This window comes from Haemaphysalis longicornis, unplaced genomic scaffold (genome assembly GCF_048455015.1).
Source record: "Haemaphysalis longicornis isolate Haplotype H1 unplaced genomic scaffold, Haemaphysalis longicornis Haplotype H1 scaffold_7, whole genome shotgun sequence".
In the NCBI taxonomy this organism is placed as follows: Eukaryota; Metazoa; Arthropoda; class Arachnida; order Ixodida; family Ixodidae; genus Haemaphysalis; species Haemaphysalis longicornis.
This window is the reverse complement of record NW_027526422.1, coordinates 129,458,850-129,484,167: the sequence shown is the minus strand read 5'-3', so window position 1 is coordinate 129,484,167 and position 25,318 is coordinate 129,458,850. Positions and strand designations below refer to the sequence as shown.

Below are 25,318 nucleotides of genomic sequence, written 5' to 3'. Positions count from 1 at the left end.
TACAAAAATAGGGATCGCTAAGTAGAGTCAGGCACACGCTATTCCCGCAAAATAAAAAGCAAAAATTTTTGCAACTTCTGTTATAGGAAATATTTGATTTTTCAGAGCGAATAGTGCGGATTTTGGATTGCAGTGTGTACGGATCCAATGTGTTCGCGATATGATTTTGCTCCATAAGGCAAAATGCCTTTTCTAAAGGAACAGTGTCACCGCTTTAAAAGTCTAGAGGAAGCTTTAAAAATTGAATCTGAAGAAAATCGTTCCTTTTTCTTAACAACTGCACGCATTCCCAGAGTACATTCAAGTGGTGTGGGGCGTTCTACACACCTCAGTATCGATATGATGCAAGGTGTTTCTACTTCTCACCAAAGCAAATTTAGCGGTCAAAATGTTGGGATAGTTTCGCAAAAATTAAAACAGCGTTTTTTTTAATATGTGCCGGAACTAAGAGTTTTGCCGTTTTTTTTCCCACATTTGTGAACTTTAAAATGGCAGCAGATTGTTCGTTATTGTACAAACGTGGACATTGAAAATGCAATTTTTTCTCTGTTACAGTCTCAGTTATTGTAACCGTGAAGGGTTCATTCGTCTCATACAAAACATATATGGTATAGAAATCTGAGGGAAGTCGGTATCACGACAGACCGTCATGGAGAGCCGGACGAATAGGGCTCCCCTCTCGCGCTGTACGAACGAAATGATGCATAATGTTTTGGTGATAATGCGAGTACATACAAAGGCCTACACTTTGGGAGAATTTGACAAAAGTGGAGGTGCGTTTTTTTTATTTTTGCTGCTGAAATTGGTGTTTTTCTGTTTTTTTTCGAACTTGCGTGCCTGTTGTGTTCCTACCATGTAGTACACAATTATAACATTCAGTGTGATAGTTGATAAGTGTAATCATAACACGTGAGTAAAATTTCATGGTGGCATTTTTGCATTCTACTGGACCAGGTGGTGAGTATTGACTCTCCGTGTCTCCGATACCAGGAAGGGGAAGGTTAAGCGGAGACCTTGCAGGCAATGTTATTCAAATTTAAATCTGCCACGCCAAACAACAAATACTTCTAATACTACTAAACTGAAAAGTATAGAAGCAATCCACTACCCCAGGTTTCTCTAGTCTATTTTCTCAAGGTCAACCTGTGGAGAACAACGACGTTTTTTAGGAACTCTGGCAGAAAAACATACAAACGCACTGAATAAAATTATATCCGCAGTGTACGAGATGCATCAAAACCGCGAACCTTTTTAGAGCAGTTCGCCCTTGTGCATGCGATGTGTTCACGTGGCTCAAAAGCAAGTATAGGGAGCCACGGGCTCGTGGAAGAAACAAGGGCAAGCAAAGTGAGGGGCACATTCACAAAAGTGAACACACCTGTGGGAAACCCAACTGCGCAGTTTGCGTCGTAAAAGCAACACAAAACGCTCCAATTGGCTCGTTGAAGGACAGCTAATGCTTTGCTTTCATCAAAACAATGTCTTCCCTCCACTTGCAAACGATTGTGATTGGGGAAATTTTCGGAATGATGATGCAGCTAGGGCGATATAAGCTAATGCATAAGCCAGCAGATCATTGTGGAAGCTTGCTCTAAATTCCAGGTTAGGAATACAAGCATCATGAGCGAAATGATTGCACAATTGTGTCTTTTGCTCCTGGGCTCTTTTGTGCCAATGGCTGTGAAGGCGGAAACATGCGGCGTCAGTTCCGGTCCACCATGCAACATTTCCTTGGTAAGAAAATCTATCGCTTCATGGTCCGAGAAAAGAGTTCAACATACTGGGTAGTTCTATAGAGGTATAGCAAAAGAATATCATAGTAACGCAGAAGAGATAACTTAAAAACCACATTCCTTCAACCTTGGGAAGAGGTAAGTCTAGCAAAGCTGGCGCCTTTGTCGGATCCGCTATGTTGCGGTTTGGCTAAAGTGGGCATTGGCTGCGTTAAACCGCGTTGTTACGGAGGTTGGAGAGGAGCCTAAGTGTGAGGTGCACTTTTTTTGGCCATATTTTCATTGACGTTGTGCGTATGGCTCTGTAACGTCTCTTTAACGTTTTTCTCCTTCCCCTTAACGCCGTACTGTACCCTGGTCTTATTCAAGGACGTCAATCACTGAATGAACATAAACGGAAGACTAGGCGCCACCACTCCCACCTCCATAACATAAGGTTTTCGGAGGTGCCCCCGGTATGATCGGAGGCACGTACCTCTACGGAGGAATTGGCGGCACGAATAAGTTCTGCACACGGGCTGTTCGTCCACATCGTAAGAGACGGACTGCCGCAACGCACTCGCGGCCGCTTCACGCTGTTGGACATCCCACATGGCACCGATAGTTGAAACGCCTCCGGCAGAACCAGAGACGGCCACCCATGCCACGCACGGCGCCCAAGGGTTAAATCTCTCCGGAATTCGAGGTTGCACCGGGAAGCTTTCTCACGATTTGGTGGCTAGGTGATATTAGGCACGCTTTTGTTTGGCTTCCATTGCTCGGTAATCCCCGGTGGCATTCGCTCTTCAGCTCCGATTTATTTTACGCCATTCCTCGCGTCGGTGCTCGAGGCGATCTTCACGTTACAAAGTACACACAGCGTTGGTGGAGAGAGATGATGTTTTATTATAGCGTGGCTATGGCAGTCAGGGTGCAGGCCCTAGTGCGCCATACAGGTGGCCAACGAAGAGCATGTGTTGGCAGCAGACGGAATTACACATTCCCTTCGCATGCAGTCGTAATTATGTTGGCCGAAGGGGTCGTTGAGCGAATGTTCGGTCATGAGAAAACTACGGTTCGGTAAAAGGAGTGCGTCGAAGTTATTTACAGATGCACTGTGTAAAATGTGGCTGTGCTGCGGCCTTCACCGATATTGTAATCATGTTTCGACACGGCGATCAAAGATCGAGGCAGGTGGCAGCAGGTGCCAGCCACATACAAAAACGTGGTGAATCGTGTGTTAGCTCACCATAGCAATCTTTTTTTTGAAGCCGAAGTGGCAAAATTTGATGAATGTGCCTTATAGGACTGTGCTCATGCGTATATTAGTTCTTTGGGTTGTATCGGGCATTTTTTGTCTAGAAGTTGAGTACATATCTTATTTTATTCCAATAAAAATTGTATGTGAAATAAAGGGGTCGTCCCGTCATGTGTTTTCTCACTTCTCTGCGTTTTTCTGCTACAAAGATGAACTTCACCAATATTAGAGAGTTTTAGCGCAGCGGCTAGCCTACGGTACACTATGGTCGGCTGGTAGCGGGACCGGGTTTCAGTTTCAGGGAGTTTCAGTGGGCATCAGGGGTTCTCCAATGCTCTGGATTGATCCTTGTATACATCGCTCTGTTGCGAGAGATGATCTGGAGGATCCTTGCGATAGCCATCTTCGCTGCAAAGAAGAGCGGAGCAGACAGTCAATGTAGCGGTTTTAGCCGCTTCGCCTCTTCCAGCACTGTTCAGCGGTTTATTTCGCAATTCGCGCTAAGCATCCCTACCACATCGTGAGTGCATAACAGCAAGCGCACAATAAAAGACAATTATTACCGCAGGCTAACATTTCATGTTTGCTGTTGCTTTCAACAACATCTATTAACGTCTGTCCTACATAGGTACACTAAAAGTGCGCCAGCTTATTGCCAAACCTTTCAAAGTGACCATTTATGCGTAAGGGGGTTTGTCTAGCCTCTTCAGTCCCGAGAATGCCCAAATCAAAAAATATTTTCGGACACTGTTTTATTTCCCCTTCTTGCCTATAAAAACCAACCCCGAAAAATTGCAAACGCGAGAAATAAATAAAAGTATCAAAATTTGAAGGTACCTATTTGGGTACTCTGGGTCTGCCCCTATAGAAGCAAACACAAAAGTTACAAAAATACAAGAGTATAAAAATTTTATGGTGCCCATTCGGGTACCCTGGCTCTCAATTTGTATTAAACGCAACGAGACAGTTGCGGTTGTGCAAGCATAGAAAAACTGCGCACTTCAGGCATCTGAATCTTGACTTCCCGCCACATAACTGGAAGCGGCACTTCATTTGAGATGTTAGGTTTTTGTTCAGTATCTCTTCAAAGATGACTGAACGTACGGCGCAGTCGTGATTTAGTGAAAGGAGGTATGCCCCTTGCGGAGCGAGGAATTTTAACGCGCGAACTTTAAACGATGGCGAGCTGCAGCTTTTGAAACAGTGGTACCCAAATGGGTACGCGGGTATGGAGGAGGCTAGACCTGCGTTATTTTCGCGGTTGCAGTATAGAATTGAACTATTATTGGCAATTCAGCCAGGATTTTTTGTAGTTCTTTTTAGTGGGAGCCCACTTGAGCCCTGAGGTGTCAGTGGTTTCCGGCACACGTTAAGGGGGAACAGGCTGCCTAGTGCAACCGGCAGACCCGCGACTGACCTGCCTTATAGCACAGGCGTAGCTTCACCTTATTCCTATATAACAGTGAACCCCAATATTACGACTTTCAAGGGACCGTGCGAAAGTGTCGTATGACCGGGGTGTCGTACGACCGGGGGGCGGGTCAATGCCGGTTTAGTAGACAGCCTCACGCAACAGGTGGGCTAAGAACTTATTTCAACTACTATGTTTCGCATGTTCTGACGTGATTAGTGTACCGTTAGCTGAAATCCCAAGTTAAAAAATGCAACGCCCATAGTGTGCCCCCCTCCCCTTTACGGCGCCCAGCTAGCCCGCCAGCCAAGCGCCAAGCGCGAAGCGATATAAGGCCGGCGTGGTCGAGTAAACTGGGAAGGGAAAAAGCGAGTGTGAAACGTCCAATGCCAAGCGAAACGAACGATAGTACAAGGCGGAGGTGAACAAAAAACGGCATTGCCGTACATGGTGGAGACACCCTTTGAACAGTCCCGTGCCGTCGCTATTGGGTCATAGTGCTCAACACAGCTGTTTTCGTTCTACACAAGACCCATCAACACGAAATATATAAAAAAATTCAACATTCGCGAGTAAACCGTGTTGCAGCGAACATATTAGCCCGGTCTCGCTACAGTGACTTGCTGTGACGGCCAGTGAGAGACCCAAAATGGCGGTGCCAACGGGTACATGTCTTTGCCCATCACCTCCTGTATTTTTCTACACCCTTGCGGGGGACGCGCGTGAATTGAGGCACTCTAGAAAAGAAACAAAGCGAGGAAAAACGCGGCTTTGAAAGACACTGATAAGCAGACAGCATAGGTAGTGGTTTCGAGCGTCATGAAAGGAGGAAACTTTGATCGAGTGGGCAGGGAAAGCGGCTGTTCGGTCATCGCCGTGGGGTTGCGTCCGTCGTATGTTATTTTGTGTTCGCCAGCGGCTCAACGGTAGCTTGAAATTCATGGTCCACCTACCACCTTCGACTTCTCGCGGTCGGCGCGTTGGCGTAGTGGTGCCGCGTGGGGCCGTCCCAGGCTAACTCCTGCTGACGAGCACCCGCCTGCTTGCTTGCGTCTGTTCAGTAAGTGGCCTGACGTGCCTGCGGATCTTTGCACATCAAGCAGCGTCAAATGTGGGTTAAGAATAATGAAAGCGAAGACACGGGAACGAAGGGTGTAAAATATGAAAAAAGCGCCGGATTGTCCACGCCAGGGTCTGTCGTATGAAGCGGATTGCGCTCTTGAGCGTTATATCATCGGCGTTTCTAGTATCATATTACTGTATCATATCATATGATACAGTAATATCATATGATACTGTATCATATGATACTGATGATATAATACTGTATCTAGTATCATATCATCAGTATCATATTACTGCATTGTTTCTATGGGGAGTTTCCTGGGACCATGGTGATCCGTCGTAAGGACCGGGTCATTGTAAGTTCTGGGGAGATATTAGCTGGTTCCATTGTACCGATTTCTGAAAAAAAAAGCGTCTTGGAGATACGGTTAGTTTTTAAACTGCTCCACCAGCTACCAAAGAATCCCTGCCATGGTAGCTCAGTGACTAAAGGCGTTGTGCTGCTGAGCCCACGGTCGAGGGCTCGATTCCCGGCAACGGCGGCCTCCTCTGATTGAGGGGAAAATAAAAAACGCCCGTGTGTGTGATATTTCTGGGTGCGGTAAAGATCCACAAATGGTCCAAATTAATTCTATGCCCACCACCACGGCGCATCATCGCCTGTGCAACTTCAGTGCCTTACACTTCTGATCAATCAAGCAATCAACACCCAAAGAAATTCATGGCAGGCCACCATAGTTCCCCTTCCAGCGAGTATGCAACCAATCTAAAAGGACCAACCCTGCGAGAACTTTGACACTTACCAAGACAGAATCCATACACACCTGAAACGCCGTCAAAAGGGCACAAGTTAAAGCTAACGAGCTTTTTAAAAAAAAAAAACATCGCTGGCATGCTGCTGCTCTGTTGCTCCAACGAATGACCAATTTTTGGGTGTGACCCTACCAATTTCGTTAATCGAGAAGGTCGTGTGAAGCGTGAGGGTGAAAAACTCGAATGCATTAAAGAGGATACGCTTAGATTTTTCAAGAATTTTCAGGGGGCTTCACAGGGGGGGAATGAGGGGGCTTCGAGGGGGTTGAATTTGCAGGGTGCTTCTAGAAAGTCCTAGTCAGGGCAGCCGTTTTTACACAGAGCTGCGCGCAATTTCAAATTTCTTGTCAGGAGATCTGCCATGTGCATCTACATCCTTCCGCAACGTTCTACAGCAACTTTATACCGAATTTGAACCCCCTAGCACCATTTTTACGGATAGAAACGTTCTTTTTTAGCCAGTGCGGGGCGGGGAGGGGGGGGGGGGGGGGAGGTTGTGGCAGCGGAGAGTCATGTGTAAACGCAAGTGCAACAATACTACCTAACTTTTGCGAGAAGGTTGTTTTTTAGGAACAAACTCGCGTTATCACCGGGATGTTCTGATAGTATAGAAAGTTAAATCAGCTCTCTAAGCGCATTTCTCGTAAAGGTACAGTCAAAGCGCCAAACGTAAGCAACCAAATTTGCTGTAAGCCTAATCGGCAATACTGCCAGTGCAAATCACTCTATAAACAGGTAATCCCACTCGGTGGAGACTTTAAAGAGTGGAAACAGGTTAAAAAAGCTTCCGCTGCGTCGGACCGAAACTTAAAAAATAGGAAAGGGCGAATAGTATGAGCGCTTACAAAAACGAAATTTAAATAATCCGCTGCAACCACTTGCCTAACTAGCCTAGCCGACGATGTTCATTTTGAAATAAAAAAAGGCCCTTATTCGCTAGTAAGGCGTAAAGATTAAGGAAAAGCTAAAAAGACCTTCCGCAGCATCGGAGCCTACATTACAAAAGTGAGAAACTCTAAAGAAGTTCAACGCTATGTCACAAACACCGTGTCCGTAGAAGGCTAGGAATACGATGCCGACCCAGGGCGCGGAAAGTAGCATCCATAAAATATGAATATCTCGAGAACGCTTGGGGGCAGAAAAAAAAAAGTACATTCCCTTGCTGTGACCCCAGGAGCAAGGAAGTTCTAGAATGTAAACGATGTTTATATAGAAGATACGGAAATAGAATTTTACACCTGTTGTGGTCCCAATTTTTCCAAACTTTGGAGGCCATGCTTGCGTAACTTTGCGGAGCCCTGCGAAAAGGTAACCTTTCGCGGAACGGAATACGAGCACTTTTTCGGCATAGACTTATGATGAAGGGGTGAGGAAGGATTCTAATACACTTTCCGCGGCCTTTTTTCTGGCTGTGCTTAAAAAAAGCCATGTTTTTGTAGTCAGACATTTGAGAATAGCCGTGGCTTACTTCTCTGACGTGCAGACGTCAGAGAACTTCTTATCTCTACGCCAGCGTCTAAGCTAATTCCTACAGAACCGTGCTTATAAAGGCAAGAGCACCCAAGACTGGCTCAGTATCAATGCAGGCGTGCACGGTAACATCGTCCGCAGAAGATGTATCTATCTCTCTCTTTTTTGTCTAGCTCTCTGAGCCCAACTTTGTCATCCAGGTATTGGGTGCTGCCTGTTCCAAAAGTAACCGTCATCCCGGATACCCTAGCGACTACACTAGAAAGGTTCAACCGTGCTAGGAAGGCTCTCAGGGACATAAACAGCACTCCCTCACCAGAGATAGGTCTGGCCACACTTGTGTAGTAGCTGAGTGCCACCTCCCTTGACTAACCAAATCAACTCTGGGCCCTGAGTCCCCAGCAGATGTAGAGCACATGTCAACGGTGGCGATGAGAACACCGATACAGGAGAGGGTGCTAAGAATCACTGGATCTGCACAGGCCGTCTTTGGAAATTGACCCTGGCAACGTTCCAAACACGCACCTTGTCTAGTGAGGGAAGCTCAGCTGTATGACTAAAGGCGTTCTCCGACATTCACTGGCATGTTACAGGGTTCGACGACATTAGAAGGACAACAGAAGGCTTGATTGAGCTCCCTCGCGGGAATATTTCGTGGCACAGTGGGACCCAATAGAACAGAGAACACGGGGAAACCACTGAGAAATAGCAGGAAAGGTTGATGTGTTTTTCACATTAGGGAGAGAGTCGCAGCTATCGTGATCAAGCTGAAGAAGCGATAGAGGTAAAATAGTACAGGACTATGCTTCAACAACCAGCTATGAAAATGAACCCATATACAGCTTCTAATAGGACGTCGAGTGAGCAATGAAGAAGGCAACAACACAGCTCACGATTGCATGGCCGTCTTTAACGCAAAGGTAAGTAAGAAGCAAATACCAGAAATGTCCGTGGGACACTTCGGTTTAGACAATCGCAACTGTCGAGGAGATACCCTGGCTGTATTTCAGGAAAAAAAACTGAGACTGATGAACACATTCTTCTACAAACGAAAGACCAGGAAGTGGACATGGACAAGTCCCCGTGGTACAACCAAATAGGTAATTGACTTCATTTTAAGGGACAACCCAGGTATTGTGCAAGACGTAGGGGTGTTGAGCTAGATTCAGAGCGGCAATCAAAAGATGATTACATGCAAACTAAAGCTGAATCTCAAAAGTGAAAGAAGAAATCCGATGAAAACTAAAAACCCCACATGGAGTCAGTCAAGGCCAGATCGCAGGAGTTTAAAATTACTTTACAAAATAAATTCGCGCTTCTGAACCAGCATACCGAGGTCAGTGCAGACACGCTAAATGACAACATTAGATCGGCAATCAATGAATCAGCAATGGCTGGGGGAAGCAACATATAGGGAACAAACTGAAAAACTAAGAAAATGAAGCACGTAATTTTCAAACGTAAGAACTTGAAAGTGTTAATTACGGCAGACCAGATAGAACAACCCGAGATGTCAAAACTGATTAACAGAAGTGAAACAAGCGGCATTCGTGACTTAACACTGCAATGATTGAGGAAACGCTGCAAATAGGTAGAAGCTTGAAAGCAACTCACAGAAAACTAGCCATTAGCAAATACAGGATTTACGCACTCAGAGACGACCAGGTTGCATTAAGTAGAGCTTGATCGAGAAAATAAAAATAGCAGAAAGATTGTACATCAGGCTGTATGTCAGCTAAATTAGACTTGGGCAAGTTACTGAGAGTGCTAGCTCAACTGGCGATGTCCCACTAGTAACTAATGTGGAGATAGAAAAGGCTCTCAAGGGCATGAAAATAGGATATGCTGCAGGTGACGACGGCATGACCGTGGATCGCTTGATGGAAGGAGCAGATATTGTACTGGAAAGCTTGCTGTTATATTTTCGGAACGCTTGAAGACTCAAAAAGTGCCCAGAGCCGGAAAAACGCCGTTATATTCTGATTCATAAGAATAAACATCCATAGACCTTACGAGTTCCAGACCCATCAGCCTGCTCTCTGGTGTATACAAGCGTTTTAACAATGTTATAGTTACCCGCATAGGAGACGTCCTGGATTTCCAACAACCCAGAGAACCGGCTGGGTTTAGCAAGGTGTAGTCAACCGTGGATCACATTCATGTTGTCAATCAAGTGATAGCATATTCCGCAGAAGACACTAAGCCCCTTTACATGACATTTATATACTAGGCGAAAGTTTTTGATTCCGCACTCACCGCATCCGCGCTAGAAGCAACAAAAGACCAGGGAATAGAGGAGATCTACATGACTTCTAGAAGACATATATATGAAAATCACGGACAGAATAACCCTCCACTAGTAAAGCGCTAAATTCCCGACCCGAAAGGAAGTAAGACAGGGAGATACAATCTCGCCAAAACTATTCACAGTATGTATTGAGGGAGTATTTAGAACCTTGAAGTGAGAAACATAGGAATAATGATAAACGGGGAATACATGATCCAATTGAGGTTTTCGGATGACGTATTATTGCCGAGTGACACTCCAGAACACCTGCAAACAATGCTTGAGGAACTACAATCAAAGAGCACGGCCATGGGGCTAAAAATAAATATGGATATATCTAAACTAATCAGGAATAGGAAGTGCAAAAACGTCCTCTTAAGCTTAGGAAACTAAACGCTTGAAGAAGTAAAAAAATATACTTACCTTCCACAGATGGTTAGTACTGACCCGAACTGCCGGAGAGAAATGCGCCACAAAAGGGGTATGGGTTGGGGAGCAAACGGCAAGCCCTCCTAAATAAGAAAAAGTAAACCACCTCTGTCCCTCAAAATAAAAGTCTACAACCAGTGCATACTGTCGGTTACGATATACGAAGCTGAATCATGCCGCCTTACTAAATGACTAGAAAGCAAACTTTGGTTACCTGAAGGAGCCATGCAATGAATACTGTTAGGAGTAACACTCAAGCTCAGGAAATGAGATACCTGGATCAGAGAACGAACTGCTATGCAAGTAATATTATTCATGTAAAAAAAGCCCACCTAAAAATATCGTATGAAATTAATTTCCTTTCACTTTTAAGTGTGCGTTTCGTTGAATGAAGAGGTGACCCTCCACTTCACACTAAGAATCCCCCAAGATGTGGGTCGCCCTCTGTATTAAAAAATCCTTCCTACAGCAGACAGACAGAAAAAAACTGGAGGAACTTATACGATAACGTTTCGCTTTCAAATGAGCCTTACACTGTATACTTACCTGAACCGGCACACAGCGGGATGAGCGTCTGAACATGAGCAGTGGAACAAATTTCTCAGAGTTTGTCTTTTCCGGGCGCGCTGAAACTACAGACTTTCCGGTTGCTAAATTCATTTTCCGCACTTACCGTCAACAATATAAAGACACTGTGCATCTGAATGTCTCTAGAAGCTGTTTCAATTTGTTAAATCTTTCAGATAATTCCCTTTCTTTAACGACAAACCCCATTTTTAACACACCAGCAACTGTCAATTTATCGTAGCAAGGAAGCGAGCATCTTCTAACAGCGGAGCTGTTCTAACTAGCCGTAATAGCTGGCGCGTAACGGGTAACACGTTAAGAATAACAAGAAAATGCCTAGAACTCGTCAGCGCGTCCATCGCGGCGACCGCCGATTACCGCGACTCGCGCAGTGGCTGTGGAAAAAAAATTCTCCGCGTACCTGCGACTTTCGTTTGCAAATGTCGACAAAAGACGATATTCCTTGCCGACATTTCCCTAGTAAATGCCTCCCTTTGCTTTCACGCTCACCTCTCGTGCTGTTCCTCTTCCGTCGCGCTCCTCCCAACGTAAACACAGTAAAGGTTTACTCAGGTCTATTTACATTTACCGCGTTCCACGGCTAAAGGCGGGGTTCTTCGATGCCAGCGGTGCAGTACGGAGGAGACGCGCATAAATCGAGGCGCCCCACTTCAACGTTTATAGAACTGCGGAGCCCTAGTCCACGTGCTTTCCAAGCCGAACGTGGAACCTATCTAGTGGAACCTTTCCTAACTGTTGTCGCTTCATTTTTTAAAATGCCGCCAGAAGATATAGTGGCGCGGGCGACAGCAGGCGACAGTGTGAATTTTTTTCAGCAGTGGATGTAGTATTTCATTTCGCGAAAATCAAGGATCTGAGAATTTTTTTATAATAGAACAGTTTCAAATATCCATTGTGTATTAATTTTCTTTCTTATATTTGCGTAATGTCTTGTTCTTGTTCAAAAATGTTGACAAGTATGAACACATAAACCGAACTTGGACGTTTAGATTTGGCTGTTAGTTTAATATACTATTGCGTAGACTTCGTTTCACTTTGGCCAGGTGGCTGAATTGGCCCACAGACAGACAGACAGACATACAGACACACCAAAATTTCTGGGTTTAGGTAGCCCAAGAAAGACCATCGTCACTCTCGACCGGCGGCGACCTCCCCCGACATCGCCGCCGGTAGAGAATGACCATCCTTGTCGAGGCCATCGTAACATGAAGAGTGAAGTAAAAATGGAAGATCTGATGAGAACAAAAAGTGGAGAAGTTCTCCACCCCCCCTCCCCCCCCAACGAATGACGGTGATAGCCTTGTTGAACACTGGCCTCGTAGGAGCAATTACCACAAGGAAACGCGGAAACGGCGAAGACAGGGAAGCACTTCGGACGAGAAGGCGAGGGACACGTCATCATGGGCTGGTCACATTTCGTCGGACTAGGCTGATATTGGTCGTCTGCTCCCGGGATTCGGACACAGGGCCAGGGAAGTGTTCCAGTGCTGGTCGCGGCGGGGTTGAAAATGCCCGACATTGGCCCACGTACCACCAAAGATTGCACCTAGGGCGACAGGGTGCAATGTTGCGGACATGAGGGGATGAATGTGCACCTTCACCGAAGATGGTACGTGGCGGTAGAACACATGAGACAATTCATGATTCACAGTGAAGACATCTACTTACGAAGAGGTTTTCCCGCCCACGGCCTGCACGGCCTGCACGGAATCACAGTTCCCGCCCACGGCCTGCACGGCTGCAGGCCGTAGCCAAGAACGCGCTGGCTGCAGGTCAGCCTCTGCCTTGTCGTCGTCGGTGGGCTGTCATGGCACCATGACGCATTGTGCACCGATGTCCCGTGATTTTTCTGCTGAAAAGTATACCAATGACCAGGTTTAGCTGTCCACTATCACAACAAAAATCATAAGGTCGCCTTGTGCGTGTATTGCCGAGCTGCCTCTTAGTGTCGTAATAACATGTGTGCTCTATGCCACGTAAGTTCTCTTTATTTTTCCTCGTTAGCCTTATTGTTGTCACATTATAGCGGGGCCTAACAGTTTGCTATATTAAGTGAAACGGCATTGCCACCATATTTTTATCTGTTATTTTAATTGAATGCGGCTATGCACAAAGGCTGATGAAAGGAAAAAGGACAGTCCTTTCCCGCAACAGTGGTCGAAGCTTGTATTCGTGTATTCCGATTGTACCCTGCTCATAATATCTAAGTCGAGCTGTACTAGAAATTTTAAATGACGGATATAGAATAGACACACAAATTTGTGTGACTTCTTGTTGAGAACACCCAAGTCTGCTTTGTAATTGCTGGCGAATTCATTGCGGGTGTCTTTTAAAATATCGCATAAGCGGTAGTAAACTAAGGTTATAGCAGCTGTTATTAATAGTGCCTTGGTAATAACCAAGAGAAAATATTTTCCTATTCTGCTTGCCTTCAGGTGTACGCGGCGTTCGAAGGCGCCTACCTTGCAGCCATAACGCCAAGTTGGAATTTCGAGATTTGCCTTTTGCTGGTTTCTCAAGAAAACAATAATGAAAATAACATCACTGCCTACTTTAACAACGGAACTTTTGGGTGAGTATTTAGATCATTTTGTTGTTTTTATAATGTGCAGTGCCTTGGGCTCAAACGTTGGCTCTTAGGTCACCTATAAGGTTCCGATAACGCGCACAAATAATCCCTTCATAACCTGCTTTCAGTAGAGACATATTCCACAATTTTCTCCTGTCAGCCGTCCGATAGTCAGCTGCTCACCAGCCGCAAACATTATAATCTTCCAGTGCCTTTTCTTACGATATGCTGTTTGTAAGACCGGAACAGTTTAACTTCAGGCCAATTCGTGCCTGGAGTCCGTCAGAACACGGCGCAGCAATGCGGACAGGAAGCAAATGCTAGGATAAGCAGGGTAAAGGTGTCAAGGAGCGAAGGAGTCGACTAGCAGGTGTGGGTAGTACGCGTCACGCCGCACATACCGCAAGTCAAGTTAATAGCGAGTGAAAATTACCACTTCGCTGTGTCATCAGTCTTCACGTTTTAATTGCGAAAGTGCGGAATTTTAGTGGGGTGAATTTGCAAGCGAACGTTTTGCGACATTCTTGGGATTAAACAAAGGTGCAATTTACGCGGCCAGCCGAACAGTGCCACGCGCATTAAAAACTCCTTCGTAACCTTTAACGCCGGTTCCTTCATAAACTGCCACTTCTAAAAGGCGTATCATGGGGGTTTCTTTTTCATTCAGAGAGCCTGCTTTATTTATTTTAGCAAGCTTTGTCTCCAAAAGCAACTGAAAATACAATAATACAGTAACATATTTCTGTAGTCAGTGACACATTTGGTCAACAAACAAGTTGCCCAATTGTGCTTCTAACGACAAAAATTTTCTTGCTTCTTTCAGGTCCCAACGTACAGAGACCTATACGTTTACAGATGCGCCCGATGTGGTCAACATGACTTTGGACAGTGGTAAGGGCAGCTGCTTTGTTTCGTGAGCTCCGGAAAGGGTCATGAAGCAAACCAATCCTTATAGGTTATTTCTGTTCCAGGTCCAGAATTGCGGTTATAATACAGTGTGGGTGTGGGGTCAGACACGCCACTGCACCTGACAAAGTTTTGTCATATTACCCTAATAGCTTAGGGACGAAACATGGCAGATGTAATATACAGGTCACAAAAAATGCAATCACTGCGGGTTTGATTGTGTACTAATGAAAATAAAGTAATTCACTAGTCCTCGCTAGCGTGTTTGACAAAATAGGAGCCATTCTATTATGCCGAAGTGTATGACTGGCAAAACATTGTAGCGCACAACGTTCAGGTGCCACAGAATTTAGGAAAAATGTTATAAGCACAGTTTATTTTGATGACACGCGCCCTAACCTTTTCTATCAGTCCCCCTGAATGCACTCCGCCCTATTGAACAAGGGAGCATTGAGATTCTTTCACTGCGGTAGTGCACGAGACGCTGGATTCCCCATTCCTCAGCTTGGACTTGCCATTTCTCCTATGATTTTTTTCGTGTTACATGTGTATGGAGAACCGTTAAGATCAGCAAACCGCATTTCCTGCCTGTGTGAATGGGCCAAGATCTCCAAAACATTTATCGGAACCTGTACTCAAAAACCTAAGTTGGAGAGTTGACCAAACCCGCGCATAAATGAAAGATATGTTTAACATATACACAAAAACCGTTGTCTGTAATGTGGGTAAAGCGGTTCTTGAAAAGGCGAATGAACGATCTTGTCAGTGCTGGCGAGAACAGTAAGAATGCAAATCAGGGAAGCACTCACCTCTATTTGGAATCACAGGTGCCTCTGTCAATAAAAAGTAAAGTGTACACCAGTCCGTCAATCCGGTGATCATTTATGAGGCGCAATGTGAGAAACCTGTCAAGCACTTTGAAATAAAATTGTAGGTCACTTAAACTAAGCACAGAAGAAGAACGGCGGAAGAACTCGTGCTGATAAGAAATGGATGTTTTGTACTTTAAACCAACATCTGATGCCATGAGCTCCGGTTAGCAGTAGGAGTGGCGTTCAGTTGCGCAAATACAGTGACTATATTACAACTTCTGTACCTTCACAATTTGAAAATGGACTCTGAGAGACGTCACTAGAAGTTAAGGAAGACAGGTGACGATATTGTTGTATGAGGAAACGAATTTTCGGGTAAAAATAATTGAGGCGGTAGCGAATAGGAGTGGTTGGAAGCTATAAAGAGAGGCACTCATTTTGCTGTGGATATTGGCAGTCGGATAATGGAAAGGGATTATCTGTTGCTCTTTGTGGTGCTACCCATGTTATTGAGCGCCACTCACAATTATTACAGAAAACCATTTTTTTCTCCAAGAAATGCGATCGCCACTGTTTCCGGCGCACCAAAGAACGCAGCTCGAAACACCAGCAGAAAAATGTGTAATAAGTGATCCCATTATTTAACGCGTTTTTATTTCTCCGTGTGGCTCATGATGGCAATACAAGCAAATGCTCCGGAAATCATTGTCTCTTCTCAATGCTATTTGCAGACCCCAGCCTGATTTACCAATACCAGATGCTGTATGCTGACCTCGAAGCCTGTTTTATAGTGAATATCACACCTGCAGACGTTGGTAAGAAACGTTTACGGCACAAAAGCCAGGGTGGTTGGAGCTTTGCTGTTAGATATTGATGCTCCCTTGATAGATAGGAGATACATAATATCGATTGAGCATAATTGACGTTTATACACTTGCCAGCGATGTAGGAGTGGCTTGTGATATATAACACAGCAAGGTGAAAAACTGAGTCAGCTGTTAATGCAATTTTGTCATCGCAACTGGAGACGGAAAGAAGAGAGATGCAAACGAACAAGCTGTAACTAACATCACAAAAGTGAATTAGAAACCACGCATGATTGCACATGACGTCAGCCGCCTAATATTGTTGAGCCTACGATTTATTCATAGATTTATGGTGCAATCTCGGGAAAGACAGTAGGGGGAACAAGGAGGAAGCGGTGTTAGGGCGAAGGACATCGTCCACTAACACGCCGTAAACATTACTTGGAGACACCGATGGCCGCAGGCGTCTTGGCGGTAATGCAGTACTGTCACATCAGATTCGTTCAGCGCAGATTCTGGGTTATTTAAACTATGATAGCAAATGCGGGTGTCCTCCAGGGTCATGACGTGATAGCAGGTTCCAGATTGGGACCTTTTATGGGATTGACACCCAGGTTCGGACCCTTTCCGTTCGTGTGTTCGGGTAGGTAAATAGAACACCTGTAAACTGACGCTCCGCAGCGCAGGCCCTCTACCATGGCAAGAAAAGAGGGCAGGGATGACGAACTCACTGGTACAAGGGCTTGTCTTTGGCGTTGGAGCCCTCCTTCGTAGCAATTCACGTTGTCCAAGAAATCTTGTGATTATGGCAGGCGATGACAGGGCTGGAACACTCCGCCTCAGGGCGCCATTGCAGGCAGAGCAAGTAGTCTGCCTGCAATGTTTTCTCACTGCTAAATTCTGGACACAATAAATTTTATTATAGCTAGCAATGCGAATGGGGAATGACTTGGGCAACTGCAATCACGACCGCAAAAATCCGCAGATGGCTGCGGTACAAGCGAAACGTGGGGCTAATTTATGAAGCTATCTAACGAGCTTCAGCGCTGCATGTTTAGGTCAAGGCATAAAAGTTGCCATGTATCTGCTTGGTTTGATGCAAATACCATCGCAAGACAATAGTCTTCACCCGCTTTTCTCATGTGACCCTTCTTCTATCTTCCTATCGTAGAGCACGTGTCCCTCGTGCGGGGTGAAAGCGAATTTTTTTTCGTCAATTTGTTTCAATTTTCTCTCCGTTAGCCCTGATTGTGCACCGCTAAAAATAGGTTGGCCATAAAATTTTCGGGAACTGTGAAGCGTGAGACGGGGATCGTAAGCCAGGACAGAGCCCGAGCCTGAGAGCGTTAACTCGGGATCATCTAGCTTAGAAGGGAAACCGCAGTACGGGAGGAGGCTTTGAGAAAGGGACGTAGGGTGCAATACCAGCCACTCTGAGAGGTTAAGGTACAGCTCGGACCGAGCAGCATGATTCCGGCGGCGGCTAGCCAGCGGAACCATTTTAGAGGATATGCCCTAGGGGCAGCAGAGCGGTGACCGGCCGGGCCGCCAAAAAGTTCAACTGAAAGTTCAACAGCCGAGCACCAGGAAGGTAAAGATGACGCGAGAGTGGAACCAGCTACGGCCGCAAAGTTTAAGTGAAAGTTCAAGAGCAAAGCACGAGAAGGTACAATTAGGCTTCTTTGCTTTATTTTTATTGGACATCGTCTAAGAGGGAGCCGAGGCCAAAGGGGAAGATCGCCTGCTGGGTTCCAGACGCCTTTACAAGTTTCACAGCCTGACAAAAGTATGTAGGTTCAAACAGCTGGCTCAGTGCACGACATGGTAACTTGTTGAACATAGCAAAGGAAGTTCAATAGAATATAAGAGTAAAACACAAAACAGGGGCTTATATTTTTAAGAAAATGAAGTACAATACTTCTACTACAACACACCAGTGTACATAGATGAAGCGTTTAAAACGTGTCTATCCGTGCAATGTAACCTAATGCCGAACGTGGTCAGGCAACAGTAAACCGCAAGAAAGCACATCCGGCGGGCAGTGTAAAGTAGGGTATAGACTTGCATTTCTGAAAAGCTGATTGTGCTTTGTCAATTAAATACACCATAAAAAGGGTGTCCTAAAGGTAAGTTGCGGTTTCGAATATTCGCCCCTGAAACCGCCGAATAGTTCATGGAAATTGTTTGCTATTGTACCCGTAGTGCAGATTCCCTAGCTTCATAAGGGATTGTTTGGTTATTATAATTAGTTCGAATTCTAGGCGGGAGTACTAGGGGCTTGCGTATTGGGTATGAGGGTAGATTTCGCGGTCAGTACGTTATGTAGGCGGTTTCTCTGAATATGTTGTTAGAGCTTGATTTGAGTTATTCCGCTTTAGGCATGCTTTATTTCGCAAAAACTGGGTTTGTTTTTACATCTCGTCTGTTCTCCTGGTACTTCTCACATAAGCCGAGCATTTTTTCTGCAAACTAGTCAAGCTACTGCAGTTTTAGGCTGTCGTGGTCACCCATATTATTATCTCATACCTTAATCTACAGCGAAAAGGGAAAAAGAAAAGCGTTGGTTTCCCCCACGTGGGTATGAAATCTTGTATTCGGTATATGCTTCCCTTTACTTGTAATCACTCAGCTGTAAGTTGATTGACGTGAAACGACCATGACAGTTCGCCAGACAACTAAACACCAAGAATTTCTTGTTGAACCGTTATTTCCGGGAAGTCAGCATCATGCGTTAGTTTATTAGACTTCAATCTCGCTTACTTGCAGGCATAACTGTGATGCACTCTGTTTTATTAATAATAAGGCTTAGGTCATTCGTTTCTAGCCACTGCGACAGCCTCGTTAAAAACGCGTTCGGTTGTTTTTGTACGCCTACTGCTGCCTTTCAGTAAAAAAATACGTTTGCATATTCGCCGTACATTGTCATGTCAGAAGGACCGTTAAAATCAATAAAGTTGTTTTGGTATATAAAAAATAGGTGTCTTTCAAATGAAACCTTCGGGGACTCCAAACCGAACCTTCGTTTTAATGGAGGATATATTGCTGATAGATACGTCTTGATAAGTATTTGCCCCATATTATTTTATTTATTTCAGCGCTACACATCTATGCCATAAATTTGAATCTTTAATTTTTACATGTGCTACTGCACTGTATTGAATGCTTTTCTTAGGCCTAAGAATAGACTGAGTGTCAGCAGTTTGTGTTCAACGTTCTCTGAATTTTTTTTTCTTTGAAGTCGATCAGTGCCATTTGCGTGGATTTATGTTTTTGGCAATAATATTGCGCCTGAGTTATTGTTTGCAGTTTTTGAGAAAACGACAAGTGTCTGTGAATAATAATACTTCAAAATATTTTTGAGAAAAACCGGTAGGACCGAGATTGATAGGTAGTTATACATTTTCACCTACCCTCCTTCCTTATACACGTGCCTAGCTTCAGCTGCTTTTATTTAGTCGGAAAATTCTCCTATTTCAAGAATACTGTTTATTAGGTGGGACAACCTCGGGTTCGTAATGCGGGCAGCATATTTGAGGAGAAAGCCTTTAATACCGGCCCTACTAGCGGCTGAATCATTGCCAAATTACGATTATTTTATGAATTTCACAAGCTATAAACGGCACGAGCATGAGTGGCTTCGATAGCGTACCGATTTTTGCATTACCGAAAGCTCACGACTAAACGTCGTGAGCGTTCGGTAATGCAAAAATATTTCCCTACGTTAACAAGGTGGCGATTTATCGTGTCTACAAGTTTCTGTCCTAGTACACGTGGCTTCTTTATGACAATTTCTGTCGCAGAAGGTTCCGTTGACTGCCGGTTCAATAACTGGTTCAGAGCAGCCGACATTTCCGTTAGGTATTCATCAATCCTCCTTAATTTATTAGATGCGACGCATATCTTGCTCTCGGGCTTTGTCCTTCCTGTGTTGTCGTCGCGGCGTTCGTCCGCATCCCTCCTCCGTTCTTCTCTCCCACAGCTGTGTGCAACACTCTCACTCCGGCTCATTAGCATACCAGAGCTGGCGTGCTTGTTTGGCGTGAGCTTCGCTGCGTTAACAACTGCTCCGGTGCGCGCAAGTGCGCGCATGCGCGACTCTCCTCCGTTGTTTCCTCTCTTTTAATCTCTGTGAATATAAAGCGGGTATCGCGACGCGGCGGTTCAGTCAAGCGCTCGCTCTCGCAGTGACCTTGCTTTGACTGCTTCGTGCTTGACTACGTCGTGCTTGACTTGATTCTTCTGATGAAGACGTGATGGAAGGGACGGTCCCTTCAGTGAGTGGGCTGACACATTCCAATATCATACGCCCATCTTCCCGCGTATGAGAACACTGGCATGTGATGGAAATGCATCATACGCGTTCACAACACGTTTCACTCGATTTAGAGAATCAACCCAACGGAAACACCAATTAAACCCCCCGATGCGTCGCATCACATCAGGGTTCCCTCGCGGAAAGATGGGCGTAATTTTTGATAAAAGTCGCAGTTCACTTACGCAGGTTTGAATTTGCTTTTTGCTTTACTGCTTATACTACAACAGTAACACAACGTCGCGTTTCTGTATAAAATACGGGTATTTGCGGTCTTTCTCTTTTATTATTTAAACAGGCCTAGTGTTAACCAAGGTTTTATAATCCCTGTAGGCTTGAAGTCGAACAGTTGAAGTGGAACAGCTGCGTTATAGCATCTTTCATCCAGTTTGAGTAGGTTTGGTACGCAGTGTTCTCTTTGTCTTATCGCAAATTTTTATCTCGAGTCTGCTTTTCCGAAAGCAAAAAAAAATGATTCAAAAATTTATCTGTAATGAGCCTAAGCATTAGCCAGATTGTTTTTTTTTCTACCATGCATTTTAGTCGCCAAAGACCAGATGCTAAAGATCAGAAAATGATTCCTGAGGTCGTTGGGTATCACACTAGCAGGAAGATTATTGTTTTGTATTTTTCTGACGCACACACCGAGAAGACTTGGCATAGTGCTAGTGATCCTGGTCCTTAGTGAATACTGTTTGTGAATTCCTTCACCGGCGGGGCACCTGATAGCCAGTTTATATCGCCTAAAATGGTGAATATTAGAGTTAGAGTTCCAAAAAAATAAAGTGTTTTCAACAATACTTATGAACTCGCAAACGATACCAGCTGCCTGGTGGTATGTAGCACCAATTACAACATTCACATCCCCACAAACAAGCGACCGACGTTATTATTTATACTTCAATATTTATCAAGACTTTTACGCTGCAAGTCACTTTTAAGGTTGTAGCTATGCCGCCTCCTCTTGTTTTCTCTGTATAACGTTGTGCTTTTATAGCCGTCAAATTGTGGTGCAGTGTCGACTTTTTTAGACAAGATTCGGTAATGACTACGGCAATGAATTTAAATGCGACCGAGTTCGACAAAAGACTTAGCTCGTCTGTTCTATTTTTGAATTTTCTTTTCATGAGGCGTGGCAAAGAAACTAGTCCTTTTGCTGTTGGAAAGTGCTCGTTAAACTATTTGCATTTGTAATAGCGGAAGTCACCTTCCGCAAGTTCTATTTTTTCTGATAGCTTCTGGTTCAGTTCCTCAAATGTTTGCCCAGGTAAACATATAAAATTCACGCCATTCAGATGGAAAACCTATTTTCATCTCGTTGTGCAAAAATGTTCCCACCCGATGTCCACACGAACTTCCATCCTGCTTTCTTTTTGTGCGCCCTTTCTGCACCCACCATCTTCTTGTCTGCCCTCATTTATATAAACAGCCGCGCTGTCGCCACCGTAGTCGAGATCTCTGGTGGTGATGGTTTGGTTTCTGTATTTTTAAAGCAAATCTGTTAGCCTCTCGTTAGTCGGGCAATTTCGTGTCTTAAGCAGAAAACTCTGCAGGACCCAGCAGTTCTCGCCCAAGACGCCGAGCGTATGGTTCAGGCCGATCGGGCGTGCAGGATGAAGCTTTCTTCAGTAAAATATGCTGTTGCGCCAGTTGGCGCATTGCTTCGTTTTTGTCTGTCCTCGTTTGTAGCGCTCGTTTTTCCTTAAATAAAGCTATGTGTAACGAAAAATCCCCAAAACAAGCATCAAAAACCCACGATGGATAATAAGGCACCGACGAACGAAGGAAACCCCCCTCCCCCATGTGTTCTGATAAAGATTAGGCTTTAGCTACTTTCAAACGGGTAGGGTGGTTGACCTTGTTCGAGGGCTAGCGCATGCGTTAGGCCAGGCAGGGCCCAGCAGTTCTCGCCCAAGACGCCGAACGCATGCGTCAGGAACCAGAGTCTCCCACCAGGGAAGCGGAGTGCAAGCGACAACCCCCAGAGACAACAAGCAACATTTCATACCCTGCCCCGTCAGCATGTGTACTGGCTTACAACAGCTGCGCTGGGCATCCACTTTCGCAGCGCGGGATGGGGTCTACTTTTTAAGCACCTTACCCTTCATAGAACGCTGCCCAAAATGAACTATATTGTCGTTTCTAGAAGACTGAACATAGGGACACGGGGACACATGTCGATGTCGGTGTCCGCAATGGGCTCACACACATACGTTCCTGTCCCTGTGATGACGCCATATCGTCACCTTCCTCTCGCGCTCACTTCGGTTTTAGACCTCTGGCACTTTTAGACCTCTGGCACTTTTTTTTAAACCTCTGGCACTTCTTCAGGGTGCTTCTGGTTTTCTGCCGTTGCATAATCGTTATCTTTCGACAGGGGCTACACTTTCTTTCGAAGCCCGTTTAGCTTATTTTTAATCTCACTGACACAATCCCAAATGTCATTGCAGAATTAAGATATTTTAAGTATGCGCTGGTTAGCCCTAAGCTCCAGTTTTAAATTTTTTGTTGCGTTGATAATGTCTTCTCTCCTTCTGACCAAGCCACACACAGCGCCGAGATTAGTAGAACACAATCAGACCCACAAAAGAACCACACTCAAATTGAACAGAAATCCAAATATTGGTGCGCTCAACAGTAGTGTTCAGAAAACTTTAATAAAATGCCTCGCAAAATCATCTGCTGCTGCGAAGAACGCATTGTTAGACGATGTGAGACGTGCAATGCTGGCGAAATGAAGTCAGGTTCTGTGAACGGTGTCTTCTTATACCCGCTGAAGGCGAAAGATGCGCTCCGTACTATTCATGTAGGTCACGTGCCCATGCTTTCCACGAGTTGGTACGGGGTGATGAAGAAGTGGAACGTGGCCGCTCGTGCCTGTTGCTAATGGACTGGTAATCTGTTGAGCGGAAGTAACTTCGAGTGTGTCAAAATCCGTGAATAGCGCGTGGTAAGGAAATGGTCGAAGCGCACTGCTGCCAAAGTCCTCAGCATCCCCCACGATTCCTTGTAGCATTTAATTATTTTGCCTCTGTGCGACACTGTTTTAGCGAAGTTGTATATGTCAAATCACACCAGTTCTCTTTCTGTGAAGTAGTTTTACTCTACACCACTTTCGCGCTCCTGTTCGGGGCAACGGGCACCTCTTTCACGTTTTATACAACTTGCCACCCCCCATGCGTCTTCGAAAAGCTGCTCTTTCGGCTGATAAAGCCCTAGTGCCGTTATTATCCGTTCCACTTATACCTTAGTATGGGAAGAACGTGGGTCGTTCACCCAAAGGAAGAAAGTAGACTTTTGTAGGAGCGTTAACGGGCATAGAAGTGCAAATATGGCAGAAAAACAATGGAAAGCCGCTACCGGAAACAGTGCCGCCACCGCCATTGCCGCCTCAAGTACCACCTCGTCGCTTCCACGATGTAGAGCCGCTTCCCCGCTCCGAACGGTGACATGAAGCCAATATATATTGCGCAGCTTGAAGTGCTTTTGAAACGACATTTTTAGCCTTGTATGTTATGTCTAAACCAGCTGAGAGCACCGCTTGTTGGTTTGTGCGTGCACGGCTGAAGGGAGAAAGGCGAGAGCGTGCACGCGCACCGAAGCTTCATTCCCTCACCGATCACATGCCTGTTGCGCTAGTGGGATAACAAGATATGAACGTCTTGAATGGTTCTAGCACGTAAAGATGAATAAGCCTACTGGGCATATTCTCACAAGTATGAAGATCGGATCAGCGTCATAATACAGCAAGAAATGCCACTACATCACCCAGGATAGCATTAGGTGTGGACACGGGGTTTGGGAACATTGTTATGGGACGATTGGGACCTGTTATTGGACCTGTTATGGGAGCTGTTATGGGAAGATTGAGGAAACAGTGGAGCTGATGATCTTACGTGTTTCGAAACTATACATGTGTGTATATACACCTACCCACTCACCACATACTCACACACACACGCACGCACGCACTCATGTTCACACGCAGACGCGCACACACACACACGCGCGCACACACAAGTACGCATGCACACAGACACACAGGCCACCCGTACACACTTGCATGTGCATAGGAATAGGCATGCTTGTCTGTCTTTATGCAAACTATTCGCCGCAGCATGCATCTGCCTCGCATGACCCTGTTGTAATGCGTCACCGACGCGTATACATGTAGTAAACAATTGTGTTGAAATGCATGCCTGGATAATGCAGGCTGCCGACTCTGGATATTCGATGAAGCAACGAGTGGCCAGATCACAGCATGCAGGGAGGTCCATGCTCAGGCCTGCCAAGGGACCGTATACGACACCTGGGACGAAGACTCGTGTGATAGACATCTGCAGTCTGCCTAATGCTTTGAGCAATGACGTTTTTCTTTATTATAACGAGACTTTTAGTTTCAGGGGACCTGGAGAAAGACCGATCTAGGGTTTGGTAAAATTTTAACCCTGTATTGTAATAACCTCGAACAAATAAAAATATTACTATGTATTATTATTATTATATTTATATTTGCCTTTGCAGAAGTTCGACGAACTTCTCAAGCTTCACGGAACAAGTTCTCCCTGCCGTAGTTGCTGTAACCCTGCTTGATGCTGTCTACTCTTCAATGAGCAAAGCCTTCGACGTAGTGAACCACTCGTTGCTGCTTTGCAAGCTCGTTCTCGAAGATGTCGACACTGCTTTTTTGTGTGGCTTATATGTTGCGGTTTTAGGGAGTGAAATCGCTATGGGACTATTCAAAGCTGAACGTCGCCAACACACACAGCAACCATTGCCGTCATCGTCATCATCAATATCATCACCATCCTGTGAATATTCACTGGCCTGCCAGTCATGCAGAAGTTTTAGCGGCAAGTTCGGAAACTCCTGTGAGGTGC

The 25,318-nt window shown here is 45.2% G+C and overlaps 1 protein-coding gene across 1 annotated transcript; it reads left to right on the top strand.

Annotated features, from left to right (window-relative positions):
- Nucleotides 1-1,492: 1,492 nt before the first annotated feature.
- LOC144145118 (uncharacterized) lies at nt 1,493-24,953 on the top strand. The gene is made up of 5 exons (XM_077676619.1): nt 1,493-1,734; nt 13,469-13,605; nt 14,426-14,493; nt 16,052-16,135; nt 24,651-24,953. The coding sequence occupies exons 1-5, from the start codon at nt 1,621-1,623 to the stop codon at nt 24,788-24,790; spliced, it is 543 nt and encodes a 180-aa protein (XP_077532745.1). The 5' UTR covers nt 1,493-1,620; the 3' UTR covers nt 24,791-24,953.
- The last annotated feature ends 365 nt before the right edge of the window (nt 24,954-25,318 follow it).